At 34.9% G+C, this 18,027-nt stretch overlaps 2 protein-coding genes across 2 annotated transcripts; both read left to right on the top strand.

Annotated features, from left to right (window-relative positions):
- Window positions 1–8,262: 8,262 nt before the first annotated feature.
- On the top strand, window positions 8,263–9,153 carry LOC114532818. The gene has a single exon (XM_028554412.1). The coding sequence runs from the start codon at window positions 8,263–8,265 to the stop codon at window positions 9,151–9,153; it is 891 nt and encodes a 296-aa protein (XP_028410213.1).
- A 945-nt stretch (window positions 9,154–10,098) lies between these two features.
- LOC114532817 (putative carbonic anhydrase 2) lies at window positions 10,099–12,490 on the top strand. The gene is made up of 6 exons (XM_028554411.1): window positions 10,099–10,283; window positions 10,439–10,510; window positions 10,704–10,779; window positions 11,061–11,150; window positions 11,736–11,855; window positions 11,931–12,490. The coding sequence occupies exons 1-6, from the start codon at window positions 10,239–10,241 to the stop codon at window positions 12,488–12,490; spliced, it is 963 nt and encodes a 320-aa protein (XP_028410212.1). The 5' UTR covers window positions 10,099–10,238.
- The last annotated feature ends 5,537 nt before the right edge of the window (window positions 12,491–18,027 follow it).

Raw genomic sequence — 18,027 nt, 5'->3', positions numbered from 1 at the left:
AAGTAGTAGCCATAGTATTTCGTATTCGTCCGCTTGGAGATCTAACAGAATTTTACTTTCAATAGAGTCTTTAATGTACGCACAAACTCCCCCATGTGAACTGTTAATGCGGTCACGTCGAAATAATTGGTATCCGTTTATTTTAATTGACTGGTCTGGTATCGATTCTTTAAGCCAAGTCTCTGTAAAAAAGGCTATATCAGGGTTTTCTAGGCTAATCGTATAGGCTATTTCGTCAATCTTTGGTACAATTGACATCGTATTGGACAGTAGGAGAGATGGAACGAACTGAAGATTGTTGCAAGGTGCTGACTTTTGGACAGACTTATTCATATTAGATCTATTAATATTGTTAACATCCGTCAAAGCATCATGCTTTGCAATATTCACGTATTAAGGTACGAAGTAAACGGAAAGGTCAGAGATGTAATGATTATCATACTTTAATGTACAATCTTCGTGCATTGGCCTAAATCTACTCACGCGATTGGTCAAAATCAATCACGTGGTTTCTTGTCGCCTGCAACAGATGGCGACAGATCATGAAAATCGTGGTTTATTCGGAATAACCCATGAAAATCGTAGTTTATTCAAAAATGACAGCCTGCAGCGTAGGTTAAATCTTCAATGCAGCAATCAATGAACTCAGATTGCATATTAAAAGTGTTAGAGACTTTATGTTCGTGTTTTGTTTACAAATAAACGCACTTGCTGACCATACAATGAGCTCGAAATGTCTCGTTCATTGCATGGTCAGCGCGTGCGTTTAATTGTCAACAAAACACTCACAACAGTCTCTAACCCTTAAGTAGTGATTATCTCTTAAAATATGCAGTCAAAACATGTTAAATTATTTTTCATGTTAGCTTAATGGAAATTATGCGTATAAAAAGGCTCAAAATAACTTACAGAAGTGTGCAAAATGACACTTAAAATATTCTTACAATAATGCCATAAATTCTCCAATAAGGATCCAAAATCTATGTGGAAAACCATTAACTCACTCATAGGGGGTTGAAACAGTTGATAGTTGACTAAAATCTCACAAAATGTCACAGAACCTCATTTTGATTTCAATAATGCCATAAATTCTCCAATAAGGATCCAAAATCTATGTGGAAAACCATTAAATCACTCATAAGGGGTTGAAACAGTTGATAGTTGACTAAAATATAACAAAATGTCACAGAACCACATTTTGATTTCAGTAGCATTGTTTGGAATATTATCTTGTTTGGCTTATATCTGCGTGATAGACTTTACTTCAGAAAATGCAGAACAGGGCTGCAAAAGTCATTATTGGACAATAATAATAATAATAATATTTAATCATTTATAAAGCGCCATTTCTTCTAATCAACCATTGGCACTTTACACTGTTTATATTAAAAATACTATTTCTATTATAACAATTTACTACTTAAGTAGTTAATTAATATGTTTCATAAGAAGTTTTATAAGAAAGTCTTTAATTTATTTTTAAAAATAGTTATAGAAGTTGCATTCCTAAATCCTAATATCATCTGTTAGAGCATTCCACAACATTGGTGCAGCAACAGAGAAAGCTTTTCTCCCATATAATTTAAGATTACAATTTGGTACTACTAAAAGTCCTTTATTCGTTATGGAGTTAAAATATCTGATAAATATTTTGGTGCCGTTCCACTTAGCACCTTGAACGTGAGTATTAAAATCTTAAATCCATTCTTTCTTTAATTAGAAGCCAATGGAGTTCCTTTAGTCTATGTGTTATATGCTCACGTTTTCTAGTAGCAGTAAGGAGACGAGCCGCAGCATTTTGTACATGTTGTAATTTCTTCATTTGATATTGTGGCAGACCATTCAAAAGTGAATTAAAATAATCTAATGATGACGTCAAAAAAGCGCGCATTAAGGTTTCACAATGTCGTTGCGATAAAACTTTTTTATTGATGCTATATTTCCTAGATGGTAGAAAGCTTTCTTACAGATGGCATTCTCCTGTTTCTTCATGGACATAGTGTTATCAAACTATCCAGCAATGTTCTTCGCAGATCGTTTTGATTAAATTAATAGACCTTAAGCCTTATGACGTGATAAGGCTTAAGGTCTATTCTGTACCAAAGTAAATGCTCTGTAATGGAGGTAATGGTCGATGAGAGGTTTGTATTGCAAGTAATTAAGTTTTACCATTGTTAAGTTTGAGCTTGTTGGTACTCATCCAGTAATTTATATCTCTGGAAAATGCTTCAATGGTGGATCTCTGATTTTCAATGGTTTCATTAATCAATGGTTTGAACGTCATATAAATTTGATCATCTCAACATAGAAGTGGTAACACATTTTATGGCGTCTGATGACATCTGCAAGAGGCGCTGTATATAACAAGTAAAGAATAGGCCAAAGTACAGAGCCCTGTGGAACACCACAGGTCAAGTTATGATGGTGAGAAGAATCATTTATCATTTATCTGCACAAATCGAGCTAGATCTGATAAGTACGATCTAAACCATGCAAGCGCCTTTCCTTTATCCCAAAGACGATACTGAGACGGTCAAGTAATATGTCATGGTATACCTTATCAAAAGCTGCAGAAAGATCCAATAGTAACAAGACCACATAACCACCTTCCTCAATTCCACGTAGAATATTATTATGTACCCTCACAAGTGCTGTTTCTGTACTATGTCCCTGCTTGTATGAGCTCTGACTGATAAACTTTATGAATATTCGAATTGGTCAGGTGACGGTCTAGTTTATGTGCAACAACCTTCTCACTTCTCAGTAGCTTTCGCCAAGAACCGAATATTAGAAATAGCTCGATCGCTAGGAAATATTTCATTGTCAAGTTAAGCCTTTTTGATCTTCGGTTTCTGGACGGCTTCCTTGAGGTCTTTAGGCATCACAACTGTTTGTAATGAGAGGTTGATAATTCTTGTAACAGGTCGTGGCAATTCTTCAATGCAGTCCCTTAAGATGTAACCAGGTATATATAGGATCTAAGATACAAGACTTCCCAACCAAACGGGATATAAGAGGAGATAATTCTTCTTTGGTAATGTATGTAAATTCATGAAGTTCCATCACAGAACATTATCATTATATATTATACTATCTTCGCTAGAACACATTGGTCGCTAGAACCACATTGGTTCTTACAGTCTGTATCTTTTCCACAAAAAAGTTAGTGAACTTTATTAGCTAAACTATGGATATGCATCGTCATAAGAAGGTAATTTGTCTTTCACTTTTCAATCATCTTATCGACTGTATTAAACCAGACCGCTTGGTTGTCGGCATTTTCATCTATGAGTTTATTATAGAATTACATTTTAGTTTGATAGACAAGGTTATTTACTACATTGCATTGCTCAACATATTCAGCTTCTCTGCTATCGACTGATTTATTCTTTTTAGTTTTTATCTCGGTCGTGATACCATTGTGACGGCGGTCTTAAAGTAACAATTCATTTCTTACGTTCCGCGTGTTTTTCAATAATTGAAGACAATGTATTATCATAAAGAGCCAGAGGTTAAGCAACATTGTCAATATCGTCAAAATCTATTAAGGATAATTTCTTAATGTCTGCTTTAACACATTCTTTATCCACTGCTTTATTATTACGATATGAAATTTCTTTCTGCTGAGGAGGTGGTTTCTTAATAAACTTTACTGCAGCTGCATCATTTGGGGATTTAAAAAAGGGATATTAAAGTCACCAAGAATGATAATTGATTTGAAATTAATAATCTCTTGCTCCAAAAAATTGCTAAATTCTTACAGGGAAATGCTTGTTGTCATTCCGTTTCCAGCAGATGATGATGGTCTATATTTATAAAGCTATCGCTCTAATAGTAAAGGTTGAATAATTCATCGTATAATCCGCTAATTCAAATGATTTATAGGATGTGGACCTGGATGACTTGGTCTTCAGCTTCAAAGATTGTTTATATATATAGAATACCAATCCAACCTCCTCTTTTCTCGCGAGATTCATGCTGAAACAGATATCCTGTCGGACATATACTATTTATTGTGGAATGGTTAATCGCATAGATCGATCTGTATTTAACCATGTCTCATTAAGTGCCAGTATATCAATTAATATCGCTGTCCACAACGAAATCTTTAATAGTTAATGCTTTATTGTTCATTGATCTTGTGTTAAGTAAACAGACATCAATCATACAGGATTTGGAAATACGATTCATCGGTATACAGGAAATTCTGATTAAATTTGATCTCTTATAATTTAGTGGTTCCATTTCCAAGGTTTTGATGTAATTGGGGCATTCCTAAGTGGCGGGGGATTGGTGTTGTTCAGAGGTGCTAGAGGCTCCGCAAAGTTTAAATTCCCAGGTGGAGAAATATGGGGAAAATTCACGTAGGTAAAATAATATTGGTATCTGATCGGCATAGTAGATGAAGGGTTTTGATAATGCATTGAAGATTGATTGTGAAAAGGGAATATTTGATGGCAATCTTGATAAAACTGCAGGTGAGACTGTGTATTAATATGAGAAATGTCACATCTTAAATTTTTCAAACAGTAACCATATAAAGTTAGGTCATATTAAAAGTTAGGAAAATCATATTAATTAAGTTAGGTCTGAGTCTAAAGGAAATTGGCTGGAAACCACTGTGCACAATATGTACAAATGCTTAGAAAATATTTTTTGAATATAGTTTGAATTAAATATAATATTTCAAATACTTTAAAGCTGAACTCAAATCAGAATTTGCATTGTGACAATTTGAAGTATCTTTTGTAAGAAAAGTATTAAACAAGAAGGGTCAAGGGTATATTTCCTACTCCATCTAGCGCAATTAACTAACTAATTGGAATGAATTACCATCTGAATTCCAATCTAGTGGTGCGTCATGGCAAAATGTATCTGCTATACTCAAAGACATGAAAATAAATAAAGTGTGTGCTGCTAAATTTTTAGATGCAATGCATGGTCACTCATGCAGCCCTTTACAGGTCCATCAAATTCATGAACATAATACGAGAAACTCATCAAAGATTCATAAGCGGTATAAAAGAACAAATTATGTAAAACATACTCTCTCAAATAATGGAGCTGATGTGTGGAATTCACTAGAATTAAAAATTAAAAACATAAACTCTCATAGCGTTTTCAAGAGACATATTAAAAAACATTTTTTGCTAAATACAGCATAATGGTTCTGAAAATATTCTACTTTTTATGTATATTATCTAGGAACTCGTAGCATAAATGTATTGTGGTATTCTATCTTCTATTGGTATTATAATTAATTTTTACTTTATCTTTCTTCTTTCTGTAAATATTAGTACTCTAAAAATTATTTTGCTGATTTTGCTGATTTGATTGTACATATATGATTAATATAATTGAACTTTAACTAGGGGCCTAAATTGAAAAGCCTGTCAAGGTTTCTAGTAGGTCTCTAGCCCAAGTTACTATAGAAAACTTATTAACAGGTATAGATGAAACTGTACATAGGGGAAATAATAATTAATTAATGAGGAAGTATATAAATTATGATATCTACAATAACATTTTGCTGTTCTTAACAAATCTGCAATCTGTTCTTAACAAAGTTGCAAAAAGTATATATAGTGTTACGTGTAATGTTCTCATGTAAGTAAAATGTTTCATTGTTGTAATGATCTGTTTACTGTCATGTCATGTACTGTTGTAAATGTTGCAACTTGTAACCATAAATAGTCAAACCGGACACTATAATGTGACTAATCAGCGAGCAGTCTCAATTCATATAAATAGGTAAACACACTCTTGTATTCTTCAATTTGTAACTTGGTATCATGTTGTTCTTGTTGTCTCAACCTTGAGAGCAAGGGCGTCAATCCTGGGGGGGATGGGGGGGACGCGTCCCCCCAGTTTTTGGAGTGGGGGGGACGAATATCCAATTATCCCCCCCAATTTTTATCATGTTTAATGAAATTTTGTTTCTGGGTAATCTAAAAACCAAATGCCTGCTATGCTATTTATCCAGAATTGTGGTTGGAACGAAGACATTTAATAAGATGAAGTACAACGTATGACCTTTCTGTAGCCGCTGACATTAAAAAATATTCAAAATTGAATTCAAATTTGTATTGTAATTTTTATAAACATTTACATAAAGGCACTGTTGGTCGTATTCACTTCCTGTACTAACTGGCAAGCTGCACTGAATGAGACAATAATTTGTTTTGCTAATCGACATATAAATCGTAAGTTACTAATTTTAACGACAAAATAAATTAAACAAGACGCTTGACTGGAAAGTTTGTATCGCGCAACCTAGATGTAGCTTGCGCAATTTGCTAATTTCGGACAAAATAATTGAGCGCGCCAAATCTTGGGAAAAATTGGTCTAGGATGCGCAATATTTATTTGAATTTTGATATAGGTAATTGGAACCATATTGGTGTTCAATTCTGCGACTCTCGCTTTAGCTCGAGTAATAAGAATTAAGACTAGATAAATTTATTTTACCATTTTCAAAAGTTCAAATATGGTAAATATTATGCCTAAACATTCCATTTTTGTATTTTCCTGCCTGGCGCCAATTAAAAGTTGTAGACATAGCATTGCAATCTAACCAAATGATGTAGAGATAGACTTACAATCATTCCCAAATCAGTGGCAAATACCGGCAATTTATACAACGAACATGCCTCGAAAAAATGCTCCGAAACCTGCTAAACGTGCCAAACTATCAGGATCAGACGATTTTTTAAGGATCCACAGCAAGTTGAGCAAACCAGTACCTTAGCAAGTCACGCATCAACGGCATCGTCTGATTCTGGTAACGATCTACCTTCCACGCCATTGACGCCAATTGTAAATGAGCGGCAAAGTAACGTAATTCATGTCGACAATCCTCCAACTTCTTTGGCAGAGTTCGTAGAAAATGACGAAGCGGAAAGCCAAGGGATATCTTGTGCGGCTATATCTCGACCCTCGCTGCCCAATGAACAACCACCTTCCTCTGAAGCATCCGGCTCTAGCGATTTTCTCACAAGTAACAGATGCTCACCTGCAACAGTTTCGGCTTTGAGTCCATTGACTGCAAAATCGAACAATATCATGAATTTGGACAAGCCTAATCATCCAAAAGTGTCTGTTATCCCTGCTCAGAAATTATCAACGCGAACACTTTATTTTCAATCAAAGTGGTATGAAGATTACGAATGGATTCATTATGATCCCGATTTGAAAAAAATTCTGTGTTTCCACTGTTCAAAAGCTAGTGCCATGGGGATAAACGATTTAGCCCATTATAAAGATCCAGCATTCATTTCAGAAGGATTCAACAACTGGAAGAAGGCAATTGAAAAGTTTAAGTTGCATCAGACATCGCATACACACGTTTTGTCCGTCAATCAAATCGCAGCAGTGAAAAGGCCATCGGTAAGTGCGCAAATACACACGCAGAAACAAAAGGAACAAGCAATAGCAAGAACCTCCCTTTTGAAATTGTTTACTTCGATAAGATATTTGTTGCGACAAGGCTCAGCATTTCGTGGTCACAACGAAAATGATGGAAGTTATTCACAGCTCCTAAAGCTTAGAACGGAAGATGTTCCTGATCTGCCGATGTATTTGAGAAATACAACAAATTTTACTTCGCCTTGTGCGCAGAACGAGATGATAGAAATGTTCAGTCACCAAATTTTACGGAAGATTGTCAGTGATATTCAACAGAATGAATTTTACGCTGTAACTGCTGATGGAACACAGGACATAAGCGGTCAAGAGCAAGAGTCCTTCTGTCTGAGGCACGTAGACTCAGATTTATATGTACACGAAGATTTTATCGGTCTGTATGAAGTTCCCAGTACTACCGGTGACATTCTTGCTCGTACGCTCTTTGATGTCCTGGCTCGGAGTGGATTATCCATAAGTAATATGCGTGCTCAAACATACGATGGTGCCGCTAACATGAGTGGTTGTTACTCTGGATGCAAGGCCATAGTGCAAGAACGACAACCACTAGCACTTTTTTTCCACTGCGGATCACATGCTTCCAATCTTGTGATGCAACATGCTGTAACATCCTGTCAATTAATTCGAGATTCCCTGCAGTGGCTGAATGAGCTAGGTGTGCTTATGAAGAGATCTGGCAAGTACAAAGCGATATTCCTGGCAATTTGCGAATCAACCGAAGATGACAATCTGCATCCCACAGCGATCAAGCCCCTTTGTGCCACCAGGTGGTTATGCAGACTAGCAGCCATAGAGTCAGCATTGGATCGGTACCCTGCTATTCTCCAAAGTTTGGAAGAAATGGCACGTGGTGAAACGGACACTGCAACCAAAGCAAATGGTCTACTTGATCGGTTTCAGAAGGGAAAGGTCTTTCTTGGGTTGAAGATGGCAGCTAAGCCAGTCGCGATCCTGGAACAGTTGAATAGCGCACTTCAAGCAAAGTCAGCAAATGTCTCTGGGATGGTAGAAGCTGTTAAGACATCATCAAAACATATTAGCGCTCAGCGCACAGATGAGGCATTCCATGAGTTATTCTCTGCTGCTGAAGAAAAATGTGAAGAATACCAACTGGATCCACTGGAAGTGCCTCGGATACGAGTCCCCCCAAGAAGATACACAGGTGAAGCAGAGGAATATCGGCCTGACAGCTCTGAAGAATACTACAGGAAGCAGTATTTCAAGTTCATCGACGTCATAGTCACTGGTTTGTCAGACAGGTATGACCCTGACAAATCTGGTCTAGCACAGTACTTGAAGCTAGAGATGATGTTGACATCTGGGAAAGTTGATGAAGATGTGGTGTCAAAGTATCCTGAACTTGATAGTCTTACTTTGCCAATTCAGCTAGAAATGTTCAAGCAAACATACAAAGCGGAATCGTTGCATGAGGCAAAAGTTACTTATCGGAGCATGGAACATGCAGTGCGCTTATTGTTTCCCCAAGTGCTGGTTCTACTGAAACTTCTACTAGTGTGTCCAGTTTCGTCATGCGAGTGTGAACGCAGCTTTTCTGCATTGCGACGACTGAAAACGTGGCTCCGAACCACTATGACCCAGCGTAGACTTAACCATATTTCCATCTGCCATGTACACCAGGAACAGTTAGACAACGTCAATGTACATGAACTAGCAAAATTATTTGCTCAAAAGTCCGAAATTAGAAGAAATCTATTCGGAACCTTCGAATAGTTGTGGGAATGAAAACCTAATTGTAAAGGCAACAAACAGGCCCAAGTCGATGATCGCAACATTGTGCCTCATACACATTGATCATCTGTTATAAACTTACTATTCACATTAGCTTTCGTTTTTTATCGATCATTGTATGTACCGATTGATATAATTTTTACAGAAATCATTTCATTTTGCGATTGAAATGAAATGTTTATTGTTTTATTAAAAATAATACATATTCAAGCTCGCACTAATCCAGTTAATATAACATTAACTGATTAACAACTTCTGACGTGCTTTATCCCACTTGCACAACCTTGTTTTTAGCGGAGTTCTCATATGGCTGAAAATGGATTTAAGTTCATGCACATTGTACTTTACAAATGCCTCCAAAACGCTGGAAATGCCGTTTCAGTGTACCAAAATTATAAAAAAATTTCGGGTTTCTGGACCTTCCTAATTTGGAGTCCGTCCCCCCCACTTTTTGGGATGGATTGACGCCCTTGAATGAAAGGCAAAACTCCCTCACCGGAAAACTATGATAACAACGATGAAACCGAACTTTAAAGGTATCGAAAAATATGTAAACCAAAGGCGAAAACCGGGATATAACTCGGCGGATAGCTTTGTACGGCAAAAAATACAAATATTGTGTTTTGCATAATAAGCCTCGCTTCCATGTTATGCGAAGGCGCGGTTACTAAGTTTCGCAATTGGTCTATAGATATATGAAGCGCCCTGATTCAAATATAGAGGTATATCCGTGGCTAAAATGCCGTTTTCAACCACGGAAAACAACCATGGATTGCGCATGTCCATGCTCTCGGCATTGCGTCATATTTCGGGCCGAAATTTTCGGCTCAAGTAGAACAACATGGCGACGACGGTGGGTATTTCTGGTTGTTTTATGTCTAGTTCATTTGAATAAATTTGCATAAGCAGATAAGGCAAGGAGGGAAAATGAAAAACATATTGTATAATCGATTATACTGTCGCCAAATCGTTAATGTAACTCGACTAGGCTTTGTATTTAACTAAAAAGCGTTTGAATTTATGCTGTTTTAATATGCTGTTATACACAGAGTCACGAAGCTGGGGTTATGCCGACTGGCAGTGGAGATCTGCGAAATCGTAAAGGGAAGAAGGTAGTTATATTAATATCCATAGGCATCCCAAAAAGAATAAGCTTGTGCCATCAATGTTTATCATCCTATACAAATAATACTAATAATGATGATGATGATGATGATGATGATGATGATGATGATGATGATGATGATAATAGTAATAATACACATAGGTGGCGTATGAACCAAATCCCAAAAGAAGGACTCGCATTGACAGGGACTTCCAGAAGCGCATGAGTCGTTTGGTAATTATGATTACATTTCCAATATTGCATTGTAGCCCATGTCCTGTAGATAATATATATTAATATATATATATATATATATATATATATATATATATATATTATATATACATATACATATATATACATATATATATATATATATATATTTTTAAATTATCCATATTTTATATATTTTTTTTTTGGGGTAAAGGTTAAAGAATGGCATACTAGAACAAAGATACCAGTTCTACTTTTAACTTTCAAAAAAAATGCGGTGTGGTATGATTGTACGTTCAAACTTGTACAATGTACATTTTTTTATAAATTTTTGCCTTCATTGTTGACCTAATTGTTATCTTTCACCCAGGTATAAGCACTATATTGCATATACTGGTTTATTTGAAATGGATAATATACTTGTAAATCAGATAATAGAATCCTGTTTTAGCGCCTAGGTGTAATTATGTGGTATAGGTACAAATAACATGTTTAGCCATGGAATCATTTATTAAACACATTTTCCTCTAGTTATATGTTTCTTACATATATACAATAACTCATGTTGTAGGTTCAAAAGGCCTTGACAGATTTGCCAAAAGTCCAATTGTCCAGCAAGAATTTGTCAGACACTGCATTAATACAGTGAACAAAAACCAAGGTAATTAATACTGTACAGTATAATAAGGATACATTTTCAGTACCTTGATCACTAAAAGATTTAATATAAATATATAATTTGCATGAAAATTGCTTAAATTACTTGATGCTAATTGGTTGAGAGGAGTACAGTTAATTCACTGTGCCATGCCATTTAATTAGCCATTTTCCTGACATGTTCCACATTATTATAGCAATATGGTGTACCAAAACACATACAGACATAAACTAGGGACAAAATTCTGCTTTCATGCAGACACACAAATATTAATACATGAATATGTTTAATAACAATAATAAATAATATAATAATAATAATAATAACAATAATAAGGATCTATATAAATGGACCTTGCAACTGTGCCCATTACTTCCCTGTATAGGTGAATTAATCGTATTTAAATTTTCCATAAATTATCTTTCCTCTTTTTACATTTTCCATAAATTTGTCTCTCTTAGGATAGTATTAATTTGTATATATTAATTTGTTGTAAAAACTTTCCGTATAAAATTAATGAAATCTGTATGGCTATGTAAATTCATTTCGTGTAAGCCTGTCTTGTTTATCTTCACCTTACTGATTTAGAAAAAGCAGAAAAGCCACAGAAAAAAGATGTCGATTTCCCTGTTGGAGAAGAAACCAACTATGAGGAGTTCACTGTGCCTGCATTAAGGAAAATGGTGTCATTAGCCATTAAGTTGGATGGTGTGTCATATATTTATCCAGGTTTAATAATTCAACCTATTGGTATTCAAGTTATGTTGTCTTAATTTTATTAAGGACGGAAAACATCTAAGTGGAATGATCCAACCATGAAGCCATCATGGTGGCCAGAAGATGTTGCATACAGGAATGTGAACTGGGGAAAAGACAAGCCGCATTTTGATGAGTTAGTCAAAATAATGGAAGCATTTAATGATGATTATTGTTGCATCAGTAGTAGTAGTAGGAATATTCATAGAGTTGAAAGTGGTTCAGAGAGTGGTCAAAGTGATGGTGGTGGTAGTGATGATGATAATAGAGGAGGTGATGCTGGTGATGATAATAATTATGGTGATGATAGAAGAGGTAGTGATAATGGTGATGATAATTATGATGGTGATGATAGAAGAGGTAGTGATGATGGTGATGATAATTATGATGGTGATGATAGAAGAGGTAGTGATGGTGATGATAATTATGATGGTGATGATAGAAGAGGTAGTGATGATGGTGATGGTTGTGCTGACTTTAATAATGGTAGTCGAGGATTTGGTGTGGTGGTCCACTTGGCAACCAAGAGTGTGTGGAAGGAGGAGGTCCATCAGAAATTGCTGGTGCAAAGGAAGATGTTGACGTGATGGAAATTGGAATCCATAGTCCTCTTAGCTCAATACAAAGAAAAGAATTACAGATAAAAGCTATGGTTAGTGCCAAGAATGCAAACATGATATTGACAAACATTGGCTTGTGGATATGGTATTTGTCACCTTGTTACTAACAAACTTTTTTTTAAGCATGCTTCTACAAGTAAAGATCCCTCTAGCACATTGGGGCTACTAAACTGCCTGAAGACTCAATCGACTTGGGAAGGATTTTTGGATATATGTAACATAATCAGCCCACATCTGCGCCCCCTGGCAATTTGTCATATTGGATTTATCACAAAAGACGTTGTCCATAAATGGTTAGTAATTTATTTTTCATAACATTTTGTTAAAGTACGTATATTTTTTTCGACTTGCATTGACAATGTGTAAATCACTTCTTTGCCACTACTAAAGCGGGAGTCTGGGGTACGCGTACTGCATCCCGCGATACGCTCAGTTCTCATTAGACACCGCAGTATATGTAGCTATGTTATAAAATGTAATGATTTTATTGTAATTCAATTACTTTGGTTTTCTTCAGTACGGAATGGCATTAAAAACATTTAAGGTCAACTAGTTATACCTTAAATATTTACCTTTTGTAGTTTACGAAACCAAGTTCCGCAAGAATTACTCGATCAGCACTTGGAGCCGGGAAAAGTGAAAAGTGATGGCAATTGCCTCTTTCATGCTGTTGCAATGGCAATAACTCTGGGAGATTCTCTTAACCAGTCCTCAAACCTGGCTAATCTACTTCGCTTATATGCGACTGTGAACGGTGCCACAAAAATGAATGGATTCGTAGAAAGGGTATTGCAATAATATATATACATTATAACATGTCATGAGTAACATTTTTACCATTTATTTTTTTTACCACTGGCTGAACCTACCATTATTTAGCAAAGCATTTGAACATATAAAATGTAAACACTGCAGTGTTGATGTAAACATTGTGGCAATGTGCATGAATTTAACAGTTTTCATCCAGCTAAAGCTAGAAACCTCTCTATGTACGTGAATGCTCTTCAGGCAGTGGCATTGTTTCTTGCAGATGTGTAAGAAATTTTGCCAGCCTGGCCAGCTTCAAAATCTTGCTCACACTGTCACAACGGAGGACACTTTGCGAAAGGTTTCCATTCAGGAATTGTCTGATGAACGTACCTTCTTTAAAGTTGTATATATGGAGGAGGTAAAGGCCACTGCAATTGATGGAAATTATTCCGGTAAGCGTAATTTTGGAGTTCTTAAAATATTCGTGGGCAAGTCTTAACGTTTATTGTTCCAGGTATATTACAAGTAGCTTGGCTTGCAGATTCACTTGAGACGCGGATTTGCATGCATTGTCGCATCCCCGGTCATGATATATACGACCACAATGTAGGAGCTCGTCTTTGGGGCCGAGAAATCCATATTCTTTGGGTCGATTTGAGTGGAACGCAAGGGAATAGTGTGCCTGATACAGCTAACCACCTCGTGCCACTCATCAAAACACGAGACGACGGTAGGCTAAACATATGCGGCGTTCATCTGTATAAATATTGGACGTGTCAAATACGCGTTATTTAACTTCCATGGTCACGCATACATTCGACGAAGCGATATACATAAATGAACGTACATATACATGCGGTCATTTTATATTTTATAGAATTCAACTGTGAAAACACGTGCAATGCTTATAGATTCTGTCAACTTCAACGTGGCGGTGATGAGAATTTAATAAAGTGTTCGTACTGTTTGCAGTGTTTTCATCCTGAGTGTGTCTTAGGTTCTGTGGATCAGCAATGTCAGCGCGAGTGGAAGTCATGTGGATGCAATGTGGATTTCCTAGCAGTTAGGTTTGTGATATAAAATAATTTGTAGCTAACCGTGTACTGCATGCATGTGCATTCGATGTATTACCAATATAAGGCTATTACAATTTTGTGGCACTTCACTCGATGCAGAAATTCTGTATAAAGGTTCAAAAGGTTCTTAATTTCAAGTGGAATCATACAAAAGTCAAATTCAAGCCAGAAGCAGTTGAGAAAAACTATCGGTCCTCCGGCAGAAATCATACCTATATGTTTCACATTCATTTTTGAGGTGGGCAGTAAACATTTTTTCTCTTGCATGGTTAAATTTTGTTGTAGTCGACACATGTTTCAAGCCAACTTTCTGCAGTCGTGGTTGAAACAGCCTAAAGTTCAGATAATACTTGTAAGTATTCAACAGATAGTTTTTGGGAAACGTGTATATACATACATATATATATATATATATATATATATATATATTTATATATATATATATATATATATATATATATATGTATATGTATATGGATCAACGCGCTATATTTAGGGTGTTGTGAAACAAATCCTTCTTGGGCAGTACGCCTCGCAAAGATTTGATGTTTCAACAGGAACGAAACTCCCAATCGATCAAGAGGACAGTTTTTATCGTGGTTCGTTTGAAGAGGAAGGCGTGAGTATTTAGTAACTTTAAGCTATAGGCATCAGAGTTATCTTCACATTCAACATGCTTGTTGCTGCACACCGTATTTTTTATAATTAACACAGGTGGAGCAGTTGTCAATGCATTTATTAAAATATGTGCGGAAGGACACGGAACTCTCTTTGATGTATAAGAATGAGTCGTACATTTTTGAACGATTGGTGTATGATGTGTTGATACCTGAGGTATAGATTATACTCCATTTTTTTCTCAATTAGCTGTGATTGCAGTATGTTAAGGACAGAGGGGCCAGCCATACAAATGATGATGATAATTTAACATAAACCCAGAACCAGTCCGGTCCTATAATGTTATCGCATATGTCAAGCTCTATTTCCATATTTGTAATCATATTTATCAACATTTACTTTTAAGGCTTTAATCCTTATTATTCAAAACCATTTAAAAGTGAGTCGCTTTGTGGCCGAGTGGTTCTTTGAAAATTCTATTTCGTTGTGCCCGCTTTCGAATGTCTAGGTAGGTGTATATATAGCTATACATAAATAATATATATATTATTTGTAGCTTTTTTCACAAAAAATAAATGTGATTATCTTGTATTTTTCAGGTTTTTTCGCATATTATATACAGCTTATGGATTATGAATATTGGTTTCAATCGTTTTCCCTCAAAAGTATTGTTAAAATGCTGTAGCCAATACATAAATATATATATATATATATATATATATATATAAATATATATATATATATATATATATATATATATATACATATATACATATATACATATATACATATATACATATATACATATATACATATATACATATATACATATTATACAGTATATAATTATTATTTGTAATTGTACTGTATCCAGATTAGATATAAAAATAATTAATATATATTGTATATACAGTAACTATATCATTAATTTGTAAACATGCTTTTGTTACTGTTATATCATACTATGTAAACAATGGCCTCATGTACCAGTAATTGATTGCTACTATTAATGAAATTAAATAATACCACCTTCCTTTATCAGAGTAGAACGGTTTACCATGTGAATTGGTATGCTGGTTCGATTCCAGCGATGCTCTGGAAGGTATGAAATGCTCCAATCTTCGCACGCAAAGATTTGTTCATGTTTTGAAGGAACAGCTAAAACAATCTACCATGCATACTGTTATCGCTTTTGTGCTTAGTCATTTGTGCTTAGTCATTTGAATATTTTTGGGTCGTTATTTTTCTTTATGCTATTAAAGTTATTTTCAAATTCCCAGGAGCAGACAATATTGTGTACAAACGTCAATTCTTTTTCTAAAGGTCTCCTTTTCTAATGTATGCATGCACAATATCAATATTTCACGCACTACGACTATGACCATGACCTTCGACATGTCCCCTTTCTCTAGCAACACAAAGCATTTAGCATTTTATAAATTGCATTAAACCCCCACGGGCTGAAATTCGTGAACACGGCATTCAAATTTTAACAATGAGTGATTTCAATAGTTTTCGGTTTTTTGGGGACACCCTGTATATTATATGGTCTATGTAGATTTTGATATCCTTTGATAATTAACGACCAATCTTGCATTGATTGCATGGGTTTTGTTATTTTCAATTCAACCATGATAAAACGGTTCTTAAACAACCATGCATGGTCGAGCAACGTCTTTAGATAAATAAATATGAAACGGTTTCTTATATATATCAATGATGCAATATTACACAGTCTATATTATATAGTCTATATAGATTTTGATATCCTTTGATAATTAACGACCAATCTTACATTGATTGCATGGGTTTTGTTATTGTACAATTCAACCATAATAAAAAGGTTCTTAAACAACCATTCATGGTCGAGCAACGTCTTTAGTTAAATAAATATGAATTGGTTTCTTATATATACCTATGATGCAATATTACACAGCCTATATTATATAGTCTATAATAGTCTATACAGATCTTGATAGCTTTTGACAATTAACGACCAATCTTACATTGATTGCATGGGCTTTGTTATTGTACAATTCAACCATGATAAAATGGTTCTTAAACAACCATGCATGGTCGAGCAACTTCTTTAGATAAATAAATATGAAACGTTTCTTATATATATCAATGATGCAATATTACACAGTCTATATTATATAGTCTATATAGATTTTGATATCCTTTGATAATTAACGAGCAATCTTACATTGATTGCATGGGCTTTGTTATTGTACAATTCAACCATGATAAAATGGTTCTTAAACAACCATGCATGGTCGAGCAGATGCAATAATGTTCCAATGAATGCTACCAAACAACGTTATACGTCCGTAGGATATACCGGGTATATATAAATAGATGGCGTGCATTAAAACTGTTCGGTTTTTTATTTTAATAAATTATATCTAATGTGTTAAATTAAATAAAGATAAATTTATTATTATATAGGGTTTCATGCAGTTCATAATATAGCTAGCGTTCCGCTGCAATAGAGTCCCACTGGAATCGAACCAGCGTACTTTAGAGCAAACCATTGAACTCTGCATGTTACAACTGGATAAGTAGATCTATTTTAATTTTACTATACATTTGTTAGCAGACTGCATATAATCAGAAAGTCCCTCTGTCCCTGTGCCTTTGCATATTTCTTACATTGAGATTACATTGAGAATATTTGTGCAACTTCCCTTCCCATCATATATACTGAGAATATTTGTGCAACTTCCCTTCCCATCATATATACATATCATCTATAAATTAATATGGTTTCATTCATTTATGAATTTGTTGAATACAACACCTTACATATAAACATAATTTATACTGAAAAGCTTATATATATATATATTATATAATATATATATATATATTATATATATATATATATATATATTATATTATATATTGAAAGCTTTATCTTAAAATGATATAATTAGCAATTTCCTGGGAAACAATGCATAACAAATTAACTTAACATAAAACTTCTCTCTATCCTTAGTATTATGCATTTGTTGCGGCTATGTGTCAATTACACACTTGAAAAATTCCAATCCAATAAAA

This window comes from Dendronephthya gigantea, unplaced genomic scaffold (genome assembly GCF_004324835.1).
Source record: "Dendronephthya gigantea isolate DGI-Jeju-01 unplaced genomic scaffold, DenGig_1.0 000081F, whole genome shotgun sequence".
NCBI lineage: Eukaryota > Metazoa > Cnidaria > Anthozoa > Malacalcyonacea > Nephtheidae > Dendronephthya > Dendronephthya gigantea.
Note: the sequence above shows the minus strand (reverse complement) of the source record. Positions and strands in the feature narration are given on the sequence as shown.